At 39.5% G+C, this 15,225-nt stretch overlaps 2 protein-coding genes across 7 annotated transcripts in view; both read right to left on the bottom strand.

Moving 5' to 3' along the window:
- Positions 1 to 10,153, bottom strand: part of rab34a (RAB34, member RAS oncogene family a) — an 18,809-nt gene extending 8,656 nt beyond the window's left edge. The window contains exons 1-2 of one of the 6 annotated variants that reach the window (XM_085184575.1): positions 4,030 to 4,452; positions 1,666 to 1,907 (exon numbers count right to left, since the gene is read on the bottom strand). The gene's annotated coding sequence lies outside the window, so the exon portion shown is untranslated. Of the gene's footprint in view, positions 1 to 1,059; positions 1,645 to 1,665; positions 3,472 to 4,029; positions 4,454 to 10,074 lie in introns of those variants that run through there. The other 5 variants (XM_085184580.1, XM_085184577.1, XM_085184579.1 and 2 more) reach the window with 5 other exon arrangements.
- On the bottom strand, positions 5,587 to 15,225 carry tlcd1 (TLC domain containing 1). Its single transcript, XM_085184581.1, has 4 exons — positions 14,403 to 15,225; positions 13,419 to 13,501; positions 10,075 to 10,157; positions 5,587 to 8,729 (listed from the first exon to the last, which is right to left on the bottom strand). Exons 1-4 carry the CDS (start codon positions 14,606 to 14,608, stop codon positions 8,331 to 8,333), a joined length of 771 nt encoding a protein of 256 aa, XP_085040707.1. The 5' UTR covers positions 14,609 to 15,225; the 3' UTR covers positions 5,587 to 8,330.

The following is a 15,225-nucleotide window of genomic DNA, read 5'->3' as shown; positions in this document are numbered from 1 at the left end:
CATCAGCATAGTTGGCTAAATACACAAATTCTAACCAGCATTAAAGTCAATATTTGGCATAAGCGCCTTTATTTTTCAACAATCTGAACTCTCTTAGGGAGGTTTTCTTGTCAATGCTTTAAGTAGTCTTTAGGGATAGTTCTCTAGGCTTCTTGAAGCATTCAAAGCTTTTCTTTGGGTGCTGGCTGCCTTTCACTCTGTTCTTTTGTCAACATGAACCCACACTGCTTCAGTAATGTGGAGATCCAGGCTCTCGAGAGGTGAAGCCATGATCCATAGTGTTCCATTGTGCGTTTCAAGATGTTACTACATTGTGGATGAATCTCTGTTGCTGTGTTAGTATTTCCATCAGCTTTAATATGATCGCCAACACCACTGGCTGAAATGCAGACCCAAACCATGAGAGCGCCTTCCACCGTGTTGTACAGATGTGTTGTACCTCCCCTCCTAACCTCCTCTGTACATACCAATGATGGTTTTAACCATCAAATTTAGATTCACTACTCCATAATGCTGCTTGCCACTGATTTTCAGTTCAGTTCTTTTTGACAGCCACATTTCCACTGAGACTATTTCTTTAGTGAACCACAGATCTCTCTCAGGTATTGATATTTTTATTTTTTAAGGAGGTGACTTTCAGATTCGGTTCATCTACCGTAAATATCTTACTTCTACTTCTGTTGTGCTCTATGTAGATTTTCTTAAGCACACACGGCACACCATCCTGAGATATGCTACTTTTCAGCTAATAGTTCTTTAAGAATCACCTGGTTGGTGCAAGGCTGCTATTTTTTGTCTGTCAAGCTGTGTTATTTTTGATAACTTTCATAGATTCAGCTAACAAAGTGGCAACAAATAATCCTAATAACAAAGGGCTAAAAAGGTTTCTGTCACTCAACACTCGTTCATCCCTCGATTTAGGTGCGTTTTTGTGATTGAATGATTCATAGGTCAGTGTAGAGTGACTTAAACACAAATACATTCCTGTGAAATTAAAGGACTGGACTGAAAATGGGTGAAAAAGCTTAAGAAAGACCACTTAAAAAGAACAAAAGTCACCTTGGAAGAAAAATATAAAGAAAATCAAAGGTGGCTCGAGTCTTTAGCACAAACTGTAGTTAACTAAAACTATTATACTGATTATTATTAGAAATCCCCAAATTATCATCTGTTGACCACGTCTACACCGAAGTTCGGATAAGAAGGTAATAAAAACAACACTTAAGTGCTAAATTAGCCGTAGCTTTCTGAATGCGGGATACATCAGCTCACGCAGTTTTTCCTCTAACTTCTTTCAGTTTTGTTTGTTTTCGTTTCCCAGGCTACCAGGACATAGACAGTACCCCAATTAGCCAGCCTCTTGTTATTTTCCTAGAAATAGACGCGACCAGGTAGACAACAGCAACAGTTTGTAAAACCAGACAACTGTGATCAGCCCTGATCCCCTCACTGCGTGGATCACATTTAATCCTACTTTTCATCAGAGCTTCACGAAAAGAGGAAGAACGCTATTTTTTATATAGTCTAACATATAGCGGAAAGCTGAAGACTGAGCATCAAGTTGAAGGAGGAGCGCTGAAGTTACCCCCGAAACAGAAAAACCGCAGGAGTTACTCAGAGTTAACTCCTGAAAAGCAGCAGCGGGTTGGAGATGTTACGGGATACCTCAGAGTCTCCGGATGGTCCGCTCGGTCCTCTTTCCTCCTCTGTTCTGCTCGTATTCGTCCTCTAACAAAGACGCTCTTTACTGTAAATCAATTCAGCTCCATTGTTAACTATGAATGTGTGTGAAGATGAAACGGATGAACGGAAGTTGTGGGGATCGACAGACTGGCACCGCTGCAGCTGCTGACTCAGGTCCCTGGATTTAGTTTTTCCTCCCACATTTTTCCCTGCTCGCCCCCCTGCTGGAGGAAAGAGGAATGATCGAATATAAGGGGCTCTGTCACTTACATTGTTAACTTTGCTTGTTTGTTTTTCTTTGTTACACTTATGATTTTTTTACTATAATATAAACCATGCTTAAAGGTCACGATGCGGGAAATCCTTCTGCATGCACAACAACAGCCCAAAAACAAAAACTACTGTATATATCTTCTATTTCCATTTTATAATACCACCCACTTTCACCTAATTCCACGTAACTCGAGTATTGCTTACTTTTAATGTCTTAGTTTTTTCCCCACAAAGGAAAAAAACTATAACTTCCTGTCCTTCAATACTGACTCTTCTGCTACAGAGGGCGCCATAACCCTCTTTCGAATATCTGTCTAGTTGTAAGCGCAATAAATAGTAGTTATATTTCTAACAGACATAAATCACTTGCTGGCGTTATTAAATTATGTCACATATAGCAGTGCAGGCCTACATACATACACAAACTTGTACATACTAGATTTGTCTTTACGATGCAGCGACGTGTCTTATTAAAATATGAGGCAGGGATGAAAAAGTTATTGCTGATGTTTTTATGTATTTTTGTGTGTGTAATATCCTTGTTGATATTGGCAAATAGGCTGCATTTGTATGGAAAGGTTATACAAAAAATAAACAAACGCTTAATATCATAAGTAGTATCCTTATGATTCTCCATCATTGTACTCACTCTGTTTTCTATATTCAATCCAGTCTTTTTTGATCTCTAGAAATATACTTACATAACTTTTATGTCATTTTTTTCTACTTTCCTCTTGGCTATATCTTTCTTGATTTTTTTTTTTAAATTTCAATCATACTTTTTACCTGGATAAATTAAGGATAAGGTAATAGTCCCTTAGCCAAAAATTAATTGCATTAATTGCAATTCCAGCTTGTGATAGAAATTATCTTCCTGCCACAAAATCGTTCCATATCATTCATAAGATTTATGTTTGACAGATTCTAAGCTAACAATCGTTTTACAACAGTTTACATACCAGAAATCATTTTTTAAAATGTCAGCAAACTTTCAGTTAGTAAACAGATGACTTTTACAGGCAGGTTAGTTACTGTCAAATGGGTTCATTTTAATGAGCCATGCATTATTTCCAGCAACAGCAATGATATGTTTGCTCAGTCATAAAAAAAAAAAGACATCCCATTGCTCGCTTACACTATCAACACATCCCTTTATTCTTCTCATCCCTATGATGTTCATAGTTCACATGTAAATAAAGCTCCAGTTGCAGAGCTCAACATGTTTTTCTTTTTTTTTACTTTTTGGTTTCATGTAATGTTTGCAAACAGTTCAACACATATCAGTAAACACAAAAATTGATTCTGTGCAGGTTGGCACACAAACTATGTGCTGTGTGCTAAAAGCATTAATGTGTTCCCCTCTCAGAATGGAGAAACAAAGCCGGGAGAGGAAGACAAGATAATATTTTTCTGAGGTAAGCATTGTTCAGCAAGTGAAATTTGATAAACTGGAATATAATATCTTGATTCATTAATTCAAATCAGAGATTGGATCTATATCTTGATCTATCTATATCTATATCTATATCTTTGTATAAGATATTCAAAACTTTTTTTTTTGTTATTTAAAGGTTAGATGAAAATGCATTACTGTGGAGAAACCTTTGGACTGGCTGTGGTGTTTAGGTCAACGTTAGGTCGCATAAAGGGAAGCAGACATTGATTTATTTTTTAAACGATGACACTGATTAGATTCATTCACCGAATTGTACCTTTTATAGCTTTATTATTTCTGGAAGTTAGAAATCAGCCTATAGCTCGTGTAACATCTGCTTCTATCCTGTCATACTCCGTTTCCCTAATCCATAATGAGCAACAGCACGGGTCAGCTGAACATCCTACACAAAGAAAAATCTTCTGGAGGTCACAAAACAATTATTTGACATATTTCTATGTGATTCTGTGCAGGCCACACCCCTTGACAGGTCACCTAGACAACCACGTACACACATGCTACAACACTAGAAACCACCAAGTATCCCACAACATGTAAGCTTCACCTGGAAAAGCCCAGACCGGCACTGTAATACCGAACAATGTGTTTGTTAAATGTGTATCATATTTGAGCCTCACCCCCTTCCTCATTCAGAGTGCACCCTCGCTTCCTTTCCTCCGGTGTTAGTCCCGCCCACCGGGAGATGCAAGCGGAGGAACCGAGGAAGAGACACATCAGCCAATAGTCAAATGTGCTTTGGATGCTTTCTAAAAATGGGAGACGTGAACCGGAAGTATCTGTGTGTCAGCTGGTGGAATTCTCTAAATGTTAAGGAAAGGCGCTTCAATGCTTCCTTTATTATCTTCTTTGACATGGGATGCACTGGACGATCGTTTTTTGTTGTTGTTGTTTTAGGAAATGAGATAACCCGATCACGTCCCATAATCACAGCAACATACCACCAGACAGCGTGATTAACACTGCGTCGCTTCAAGCTATGTTAAACCCACAGGTGAATGCAGTGTGAGATTTGCTTCTCATCATGTTGTCGCAGGCAGAATATATTAATATATTAAAAATCTTAATGAATAAATGAACGGAGATTATGACCCATAACAAAACGATACAAGTAAATTCATGCAGTTTGTGTTAATTATGTTCACTGCTACAGTGCACCCTTTAGGATCACCATTTATTTATAGAGGAGTTATAGCAGGTCCAGGTGAAGGAGCACATATGAGCAATGAACCTTAATGCGACAAATAGTTCATGTTTATTCATTCCGGCCATACCAAAACACTCATTATTATTATTAGCAGTTGTTCTCTTTTACATGACCTGCCTGAAACAGAGTAAGAAGACACTGAGTGGAGCTCCGAGCCCAACCACAGAGGGTGGCACAATAGTGTGGTGGTTAGTGCTGTCCTCACACAGCAAGAAAGTGAAGTGGGTTGGCTGAGGCTTTTCTATATGGAGTGGTGACTGTGGTTCTCTACCAAAAAAAGCACATATTTCAGGTTAACTGATCTTAGGTGTGAATGTGAGTATATATATCCAGTCTTTGTGTGTTAGCCCTGCAAAAGTCTAGCAATCTGGGTGGACCTTGCCTCTTGCCCTATGACTGCTGGAGGTAGGCTCCAGGTTCCTGTGACCCTGAATTTGTCCGCAGTCAAGGAGAGGAGACCAAGCAGCATGTCAATCAAATATGACACGTGACAAAACTACTGCTTGTTTTATCATCTCAGACCTGTGTTATTTTTAAATAAATTCACTGCATAACACAGTGGGACAATCACACAGATAAAAATGGGGAAAGGAGGAAAGCTTCACAAAGCTAAATGAAAACATATGAAATAAAAAGGGGCAAGGGCAGTTTGTGTATTAAAGCTGTGTGCAAAGCCTCAATAAGGGCATAAAAACAGAACCTAGTTTTCTCACAAAAATCCCTTAGTGTTTTTTGATGAAGGTAAAAACACTTCTGCAAAGAATATACCTGTGCATCCTTTGTTATTTATAGGTCGTCTGGCAAGCGTCTCACCCAGACATGTTTTAGAAAGTGAGACATCCGTCAACAAAGATTATTTTCCGGGTCACAGCCGGGACGGAGGAGACGAGGAGGCACGAATCAGAGAAAGCCTTTAAACTCAAACTGACTGTTCATCAATAAAAGACAAAATGACACGTCATCACCTCTGTGATTTTAAATACAATCTTTATTTTCAAGGTATCACTCAACAATCCAAAATACACAGTTCCTAAAAAAAAGACAGTTGTTGCTTAAATACAAGATATATTTTACATTATTGTGGTCAGGGTCACATGGATTTTCTGTATGCTTGTCTCTATATTACGCACCACTCTGCGGCATATCTATACTTCCTTATTCACACTGTTTCGTTTTGAAAAGGCATGGTGGCAAAGGCACTGTAGCACAGCTCAGACACTCTGTCCAGGTCTGTTTGGACTTTCTTGGCATCAGTTGAAATAGAAAATGAAATGTACTTATTGTTAGGTTTTCAAATGTCACTGCACTTATGATTCATGTCATGGTTTAAAAATGAGCATTTCAAAGTCCAATAATGGTCAACAACTATGGATACTTCTTTTAAAATATATCAAAAGGGAATGCACACCGAAGGACATTATGTACAAAGTGCTATACATATATATATACAGTTTAGGAACAAAGAGGAAGAGAGAACACATCTTCTGTTTCAAGGTCTTTAAAAGAAGATCTTTTCTGTAAAAGTATTATTTTGAAAACAAGCAACAAGATACATCTGTCTGGGATTGTGCTGCTGCCTGCTCTCCATGGAGGCTTTCCTAGTTTCCAATGAGCTACTGTTAGATGGCAGGAAGATCCAGCTCCACTTGAGTCAAATACAAACATATTTAATATGAGAACCACAAGAGTACCATAAATTATCCCACATTATTGTGTATTACACTTCAGTTTGGCAACACTGTGTATTATGCACCCGTCTTTTGACAGTGCAGCATCTCTTCAGCCACAAATGGCTTCATAAAGACAAAGGGAGAGGTCCACTCTATTTACACATATAATTAAAATTCTAAAATTGAATGCTAAAATTCAAAGTCCAAGATCAGAAATTTCCTAATAGCAAGAGGAAAACTGATCATGATTTTCCCGACGTAAAAAAAACCCCTGCTACCCATGCAAATGTTAAACATGCAGCAACACAGAGCAAGGTTGTTAGCAACTGTAAAATACAATTTCCAGTTTTTTTTATTTTATTTTTCTGATAAACTACGCATTTGTCAATGGACATTCTTATGAAAAAAAATCAACAACACTCTTCTGGTGTTTTACTTTCTGCAAGTGTGGGCACACAAGAATCTGTTTTTAATTTAGTGACATTTAGTGTATTTAGTCATCAGAGGGTTTACATGATGTGGCTTAGACTTCCAAGTGGCATTGTGACACTGTGCATGTCCAAAACAAATATCATCATTTACTGTCTTAGTAATATCAGGTCTTACCAAGACAGCAAATGTTTGTTAAAATATGAATTAATGTATGAATTCTATAACAGCAAGACAGTGATTTAAGTATATCTAACAGGAACAAATAATATTTTTAAAAACCTCATTTTGGAGCGCAGTCTGTAAACATTTTAAATATTTTTACCCAGTTTGACTTAAATTCATACATAATGTTTGAAATTAAAGTTAATTTAAATAATGCATAAAAAATATGTCCTTAAATAAGTCCCTGGAAACATTTCAAGGCTGCAAAGCTGTGAGATATCAAGAAGGACATTGTAATGACCTAGAAGTCAAATTTTTGCTTGAAATATTAAAGATCTGCATCATGCAAGTGATTGCTCTGAGTTTCATGAAAAAGTTGCAATTACTCTTATGTCTGTAAGCTAATAATTATAAATTTAGTTAATACTGACTGGCTAAACTAACTATAACCTACTGACAAGTAGATTTGTTTGTTTAACCCAGGGGTCTCAAACTTGCGGCCCAGGGGACCACTTGCGGCCCACGTCACCCCTACTTGCTGCCCATGTCACCCCTAATTGCGGCCCGTGTATTGACATGAAGAAATACGATGCAACTTGGCCCTTGAAGTTTGGTTTGTTTGTTTTTTTGTACGACTTGAATACTAAAGTGGCCCTCCGATGAGATGACAGCGCCAGCAGTGGCCCACACCTCATTTAAGTTTGAGACCCCTGGTTTAACCTGTATGAAATTCCAAGTGTGAAAACATAATTTCTAATCTTAATGCAAATCAAAGCTAACTGCTGTTAGATGAAGTTTCATATCTGCTTGACAGCTTTTATCAAAGTTTTGATTAAAAATACAGTACTCAAAATCTTATACCTGACATGATGCTTAACTTTAACATTTAAGCAATGGTTTAACACTTTTTGAAAAATTACTTTAACCCCCACTAACATCTGGAAACTATCTGGGCTAGCATACGTAGCATACATAAAGAGGAGAAAATACTGGCAAATTAAATATTTTTGCTCAAATTCAACAACTGTTAAAAAACAACAACAAAAAAGCAACTATTTGTTAATTTACATGAGTACATTTTTGTTTGTTTGTTGGACAGAGCCAGGCTAACCGTTTCCCTCCTGGTTCCACGCTAGGCTAAGCTAACCAGCTGCTTGCCATAGCTTCATATTTATTGTACTGGTATGAAAATGCTGGTTTTATGGTTTATTCTCACCAGACTCTTGCTAGGTAAACCACTAAGGGTCTTTTACAAAACCTCAATTTATTCTGTAAAGGTTATGATACAAAAAGCCATTTTAAATACGCTAATAGTGGTAACATCCCCAGGGTTTGGACTTTTTGTGGCAGTATGTTCTTTGGCAGAGAGATACGATAAGGAAACCTGCCGTCATGAGAAACGGTGTCAGTAACAAAATGACAAAACTATAAAAGACCTGTAAACCCCCCGTCAATCGCTAATAAACTTTTTGGTGTTGTTATTATGCATCCCATTCTGTCCTGCACAGCTCCGTGGGAAGAAGTCTGCACGGAGCAAGCGGTAGAAATAAATTAGGATCATAATATTCATCACCATCATAGAAACAAGAAAGTATCCACCGTGGTCCAGCCAGGAGTAGTTGTGGATAATAAACCAAGTGAGGTAGAACTGGGTGGTGAGGCGAAACATAACGTAGGTGAACAGGTTGGTGAGCTTGTTGATGTAGTACAAGGTGGAAGACTGAGCACTCGCCAGCTTCAGCATCAGCCTCAGATGCAGGGTGACGCTGTTGACCTCCACAAAGAGGGCGATTACAGCGCCGGCTACATAGAGCTGAGTGTACAGGGCGTACAGGAAACACCAAATCACCTGAGGACGAGACAGACATAGAGGGTGGTGCAGGTGTTTGTACTAATAGCTAATCTCTTGTGGATTGTGATCTCATTGTTTGCTTTTCTTTGCAGCTCAATTGCTTTTATTGTTTGCTTTGGGACTTTGTCAGTGCATGTCCAGATTCAATCTAAGAATATGTACTATGCTCAGTGGAAAACCATGATTTTTCCAACATTAAAAGTAATCCCCGGGTAATATTAAAGGATTTAAAGCAGTAGATAATTTAACAGCTAGAATAATCCTTTGTTCAGAGTACATTATAAACAAACCTTACACTTTGGTAGGTAAAACTGAGTTAGACCACTTTTGCCTTCAGAAATGCCTTAATTCTTGATGGCATAGATTCAACAAAGTGCTGGAAACATTTCTTAGAGGTTTTGGTTGATATTGACCTGACAGCATCACACAGTTGCAGATTTGTCAGCTGCGTATCCATGATGAGAATCTCCCATTGCACCACATTCCAAAGTTGCTCAATTGGATTGAGATTTGGTGACTATGGAGGTCACTTGAGTAAAGGGAACTCATTATTGTGTTCAGTAAACAAATTTGAGATTATTTGAGCATTGTGATATGTCTTGTTATCCCACTGGAAGCAGCCATCAGAGCACAGGAACAGTGTGGTCATAAAAGGACTGACATGGTCAGTAGCAAAATTCTGGTAAGCTGTTGTGGTTAAATTAAGCTTAGCTGGTACCAAGGGGCCCAAACTGTGCCAAGAAACTATCTCTCATGCCATTACAACACCAGCTGGCTGAGCTGTTGCTATTTTTTCATAACCTCATTTTGACCCTATTATCCAAAGGTTGCAGCAGAAATCCAGGCAACATTTTTCAAATCTTCTGTTGTCTACTTTCAGTGAACCTGTGCAAATTATAGTCTTATTCTCTTGTTCTTAGCTTCATCCGGTATGGTCTTCTGCTGATGTAGCCCATCTGCTTCAAGGTTCAATGTGTTGTGATCTCGGATATGCTCTTCTGCATACCTTGGTTGTACCAAGTGTTTCTTTGAGCAACTATTGCCTTCCTATCATATCAAAGCAGTCTGGCCATGCTCCTAATCTTTAACATCAACAAGACATTTTCTCCCAGAGAACTGCCACTCATTGGATATTCTCTCTTTTTTGGGTCATTCTCTATAAAACCTTAGAATATTTGCAAAGGGAAAATCCAGTAGTTCAACAGTATGCAGGTTACCCTAACACTACCTTCTTTTTAATGGCTGGCTGGATTTAACATTATGACTTAAATTTTTGACTAAACCAGAGAAGAAACCTCGATCAAGTTAAGAACTCATAACAGTCACAGGCATATTGTCTTACCAGTGCATGATGGAGTAAAAATTCCCACGATCCTTTTGCATGTCCCGAGAGGATGATATCAGTTGCATCATGCACAAAGTAGCCTGTAAGGAAAAAGAAAAATTCTAAGATTTTGTCTGTGTTTTACTGCTCACTGTAACAAAAGCTTTCCTGAAAATGTTTCCCTGGTGTATTTTGCATATGGGGTGTTTAATTTGCAATAGGGTAATTTTGTTAAAGTCTAGCACCAACCAAAAATGAGAAAAACATGACTGACCCCTGTATTGAAATGATTTTGTACCAGTTCCATAGTTAGAAGAAGAGCACTTAAAGGTGTTTACATGTGAGGTCACAGCAGTTGTTTCTTATACTGATCTCACGGTCACTAGACACGTTTGGGTATATGATATATTTTCAATGGTATCTGTCATTGCATGCAAAGCTTATCGGTTTACTGCAATTCAGTACAGTTTCCACCAGCATGTTTCATATACAAAGACTTCTATCAAAGAATGCAAACCAGGAAGTTAAAACTGCCGACTGAAAAAGAAAGTAAAGATGTCAGGCTTTCATGTGTAAAGATAGACTAAGAATCATCTGCCTCAGCCTGTTCCCTATAAAACACTCCCTTCTATCTGGCAGGCTTTTCACTGCATCGAGAAAATAAGCCGCAGAACACTCAGTAGTAATAATAGTTAGTTACAGCCCTCACTGTAGTGAAACTGTCGCTGACCAACCGCATAAAGTGTGAGAGTCACATTCTCCTTCACTTCAATAAATCTCTGCAGCCGTCCGAAGGCAGCGGGACACATTATGCACGACTGTCTGCTGTGGTTGCCTTCATTAAATTATGTGCTGATCACAGCAGTCTGCTACAGAGCAGCAGCATACACGTCTACACAACAGACTAGTCGATTAAGTATTTTCCCTGCTATGCAGGAGATGGCAGATCAATGTGTGTCGTGACCTCTCTCCCACAGTCCTTTGCAGGTTTTTCACCTTTTTATGTCTTAGCTTTTAAATGCATTTAGACTGTAAAGCAGAGGGCACGCTATCTTCCCAAGAAGCAAAGCCGCATCATCATCATCATAATTCCAGCCCCTTGATTCTGAGGCATAGAGATACCTACCATATTTGGATGAGAAATAATTGAAAATCCACAAAGTGACTCAGTTCTCCATTAACCGTAACAGACACCTATCAGCTACAACCACCTGTCAGTATCCAATGTTCAGTCACAGAGACTGATGATAAGAGGATGATGAAACCATACATGGTGTAGAGTGGGCCTACTTTATGACTGATGAGGTCTCTCAGTTTATCATTATGATCGAACTCTCACTGATCATGTTTTACTTAAAAAAAACACTCCGTTTGCCTGTGGAGAAAAGAACTGGACTGCTCACCGTTCAGCACCATCTGGAAATTGTGTGATCTGCGTTAATGCGCTAACGGAGATTTGCCACATTAATGCTGTTATGGCGTTAACGTCATTTCTATTAATAAATCACTACACCCATAATTTACCATTTTCCAAATATCATTACAAATATATGAAACATAAAATTAAAAAAATATTTAATATATATTTATTAATATAAAAATACAAAATGTAAAGAAATGAAGGGTGGGTCAAGACTTTTGCACAGTACTATATGTACAATTTAAGGCTAGGCTACATGAAGTTCTGAAGGTGTGTGCTCACATTTACATCAAGCAGTGGCTGGATCATCGATATCATGTCTCCACCTGCCTCCACTAATGCACAGACACATGAGTTTGGCTTAATTTTTAAACTGTTGGATGTGATGCCATCATTCATATTTACAATATTACTGAACAGAGTGGGAGTAGCGGGATCACACACTTCTCTTTTTTTCTCCCCACTGTGTGATCACATTTTGCTGCTCTGCAAGATAACTTCTTTTTCTTTTTTAATCTGCTGAGCTCCTGCTGTCAGATCGTGATTGGCACATCTGCTCACCTCATCAAACACGTGTTTTGCTGCACCTACACGAACCAAACACTTTTGCTAGTATTTCCCGAAATGACAAGTTCACTGGAGCTGTAAATCAGACGAGAGCGGGTTGACAAACCAGAAAAATATTTGGTTTTTCTACCAAGGTAAACATTCTCTTTAACCTCACCCCAACACACAAGTGATTATGAAACCATGTATCCAATCATAAAAAGATAACACAAGAATGAGCATAATCATCGTTCCTGCTATGAAGATCTTTTACAACATGAAGTAAACAACAGTTTAGCAAACTAATATTTTAGTTACTTGACATTTGCATCAGTCTTCTTTTAGCACATAAATATTGAAAGAATACGTCAGTAATCGCTTAATCTATTAGATAAAGCTCCCATTTAATTCTTACATCATGCACTAAAAAATAAACTTCTCAGATGCTAGTTTTGAGAATATTTGAGGCCACAAAGCCGGGTTTCCCTTCCATCCATTTCCCTTTCATCCAGACACAGCAACATTAAGTGCTGAATTAGTGTTGAGCTAATCTGACAGCAGAGTTAAACATTTCTCACCATCATCATTTTTAGAAGTTGCCAGCTAAACAGTTCAGTTATTAAACTGTGTCGACCTCATACAGCTGGAGGTTTTCTAATGACTAAGGGTCCCTTTGTACTATAGTATGACTGGCACTCTGCAGCTATGGAGACACACAACAAGTCCCTCTGTTAAAGAAAATGACCTTCAGTATCTGGTGTGACTGGCCTCAGGGGCACTTATAGCTGTTTGCAGTAGTTACGGTAAATCTTTACAGATTTGTGTCTTCGTAGTAATGCAGAGACACATTGTTTAAGCTACACGCAGCAGAGCTCGACCTGATTGACGAGTTCTTGGGGGGACTATCTTTGGTGTCCATGGTGATTGAGGGGAGCCGCCCATTTACTTGGAAAGATTCCCTTCTGGGAAAAAGGTGAGAAGTGGCTGCTTCTCTAATGACAGGCAAAGCGGAATTTTACGTGCCCAAAATAATTGCAGTTTGATCAAGAAGAAGAATTTTTCATCAGTCATCATCTCTCCCACATTTCTCTCAAACATTCAACTGGAGCTGCAATCGACATAAAACTAATATACTAAAAATGTATTTTCACTGGTTTCAGTTTCTCAGACATGAGGGTTTTTTTCTATTGGACCTTTAGACAGTTAGATATAATAACATATATAATATGATGATTTTTATAACTTTTAACAGGAAAAATGATTCATCATCAGATTCCATGACAAAAGTAGCCCTATACTTTCCCACTATACAACTATTGAGATGCATAACTATGAAAAAATATATGTCAATGTTGCAGTACTCTTAGCTTTTTTTATCCATTATGTGTTTACTGACCTGTGGAGACGCAGACAAGCAGGTAGGACAGAGGGGTGTGGTACGAGTATATGTCGCGCAGTGTCTCTGGCCAAACCACCACACTGGAGAAGGATACATGTTATGGATAGATGGCTCTGAATTCACCTCACTCAGACATACATGGGCTCACTCTGGGAGAGAAAAGCCTGACTAAGCAGAGACATTAACATCAGCTGTTATTGTTTGTTTTTTTAAATTTCATGTTCTACCATTTTAATCTCTAGCTCCTTTCTGTTATTCTTTACCATTCTTTGAAGTTTGACATAAGGGGAACACCTTTAAAAGCAAAGGTTCCTCTGTTCCCCCTCCTTGAATAAACAAGCCACGAAAGAATAATTGTTAATAAATGGCTGGTAGACCTTATCTTATATGTAAAGCAGTTTGCTAAACCCCTTACTTTGAATTGGAAAACGTGTTTTTTTACCCACTTAAGCAGTGAAGTGACTTCAAATTCAAATGGTCACATGTTTAGCAAACTGAATGGAGCTGACAGCTTCAAAGTTTGACCTTGATCCCATTTCTTAATGTTAAAAGATGAGTCATGAGCTCAGACCCGCCCAACATAACTCTTTTTCAAAATGCTTTCACAAGAACGGTTAAGCCAGCAGGTTTTTCCAGTTGATATATCAGCAGTCTGTTGCTTCATTGGGTCTGCCTGCCGGTTGAGGCTGAAACGATTCCTTTCCTTACAAACCTCTGAGTTGTGCATGAATGATACAAACAGCAATAAGAGCTGTATGTGTCTGTCTCATACTGTACAGTGGTAATTCCCTCCCCACTTGAAAATGCCATTCTCTCCCCCATCCCTCACCCTGTGTGAATATGCCCTTCTCATCCTGGCTGCCACAGGCTGTCACTGTTGCGCACACACCCCTACACACGGCACATCATGTGCATTGTCAATAGACAATGGTGTCCCAGTGTGGATGGACAGGCAGATGTGTGCGTTGGAAGGACACTTACCAGGTCACGGCCCAAGTCCCAGTCAGCACTGAGTGCACCATAGAGACGGAGAGGTTCTTCCACTTCCAGGAGCGGAAGGAATCCTGCTTTACCACCTTGGGCACAGGCAGCCTTTGGAGCAGCTGGTGGGCCAACCTGAAAATCAAAGAGCACACCAATACTGACGGGCCTGGGTGACTCTTGAGCACAGGAAGCAGGGCCTCCATCCTCTCCTTCCCACCCCGCTGTCTCTTGGCCTTTGCTCTTAATGAGCTCCCTCCCTTCGTCCCCCTGACGTTTTTTGTTTTGTTTTTTCACGCCCCTGTCAGCGTCTCCTCGGCCCCAGTGATGAGCGAATATATGCGTTAAGAGATGGGAGCGTTGTCCAGGCCAGAGAAAAGAGACGCAGCTGCTGCTGCAGGAGATGATCCTAAGCTTCTTTTTCTTTTTTCCCCCCAAATCTCTGCAGAGCTGATTTCCAACTGATGCTGCAGCCTTTTTTTTTTCGTTTCACGTTTTCAGCGTCCGGAGCCTGAAGAGGTGGGCTTGGAGGGGATTCCGGTTACAGCTCATTCCAATGCGACGGTGTTTGTCTTCACGCTGCGCCTCGTAATGTTATGTGCCGCCGCTCTCACCCCGCCTGTCTGTGGATCACGAAGGGGGAGTGGTGGAGAGGGAGAGCGGGGTGGGTGGTGCCGTCGCTGCTGCGCCCTTAAAACCAGAGAAACGAAAGACCAGAGGCTGAGATTAGATTTCACAAGAAGAACGGTAGCACTGATCCACCGCGGACACAGATCCTGCTAAAATCTGGATTTGTGCTCGTGCTGTCGAAAACAAAAATAGG

This window comes from Neolamprologus multifasciatus, chromosome 14 (assembly GCF_963576455.1).
Source record: "Neolamprologus multifasciatus chromosome 14, fNeoMul1.2, whole genome shotgun sequence".
NCBI lineage: Eukaryota > Metazoa > Chordata > Actinopteri > Cichliformes > Cichlidae > Neolamprologus > Neolamprologus multifasciatus.
The sequence above is the reverse complement of the archived record's forward strand: the minus strand, read 5'-3'. Positions and strand labels throughout refer to the sequence as shown.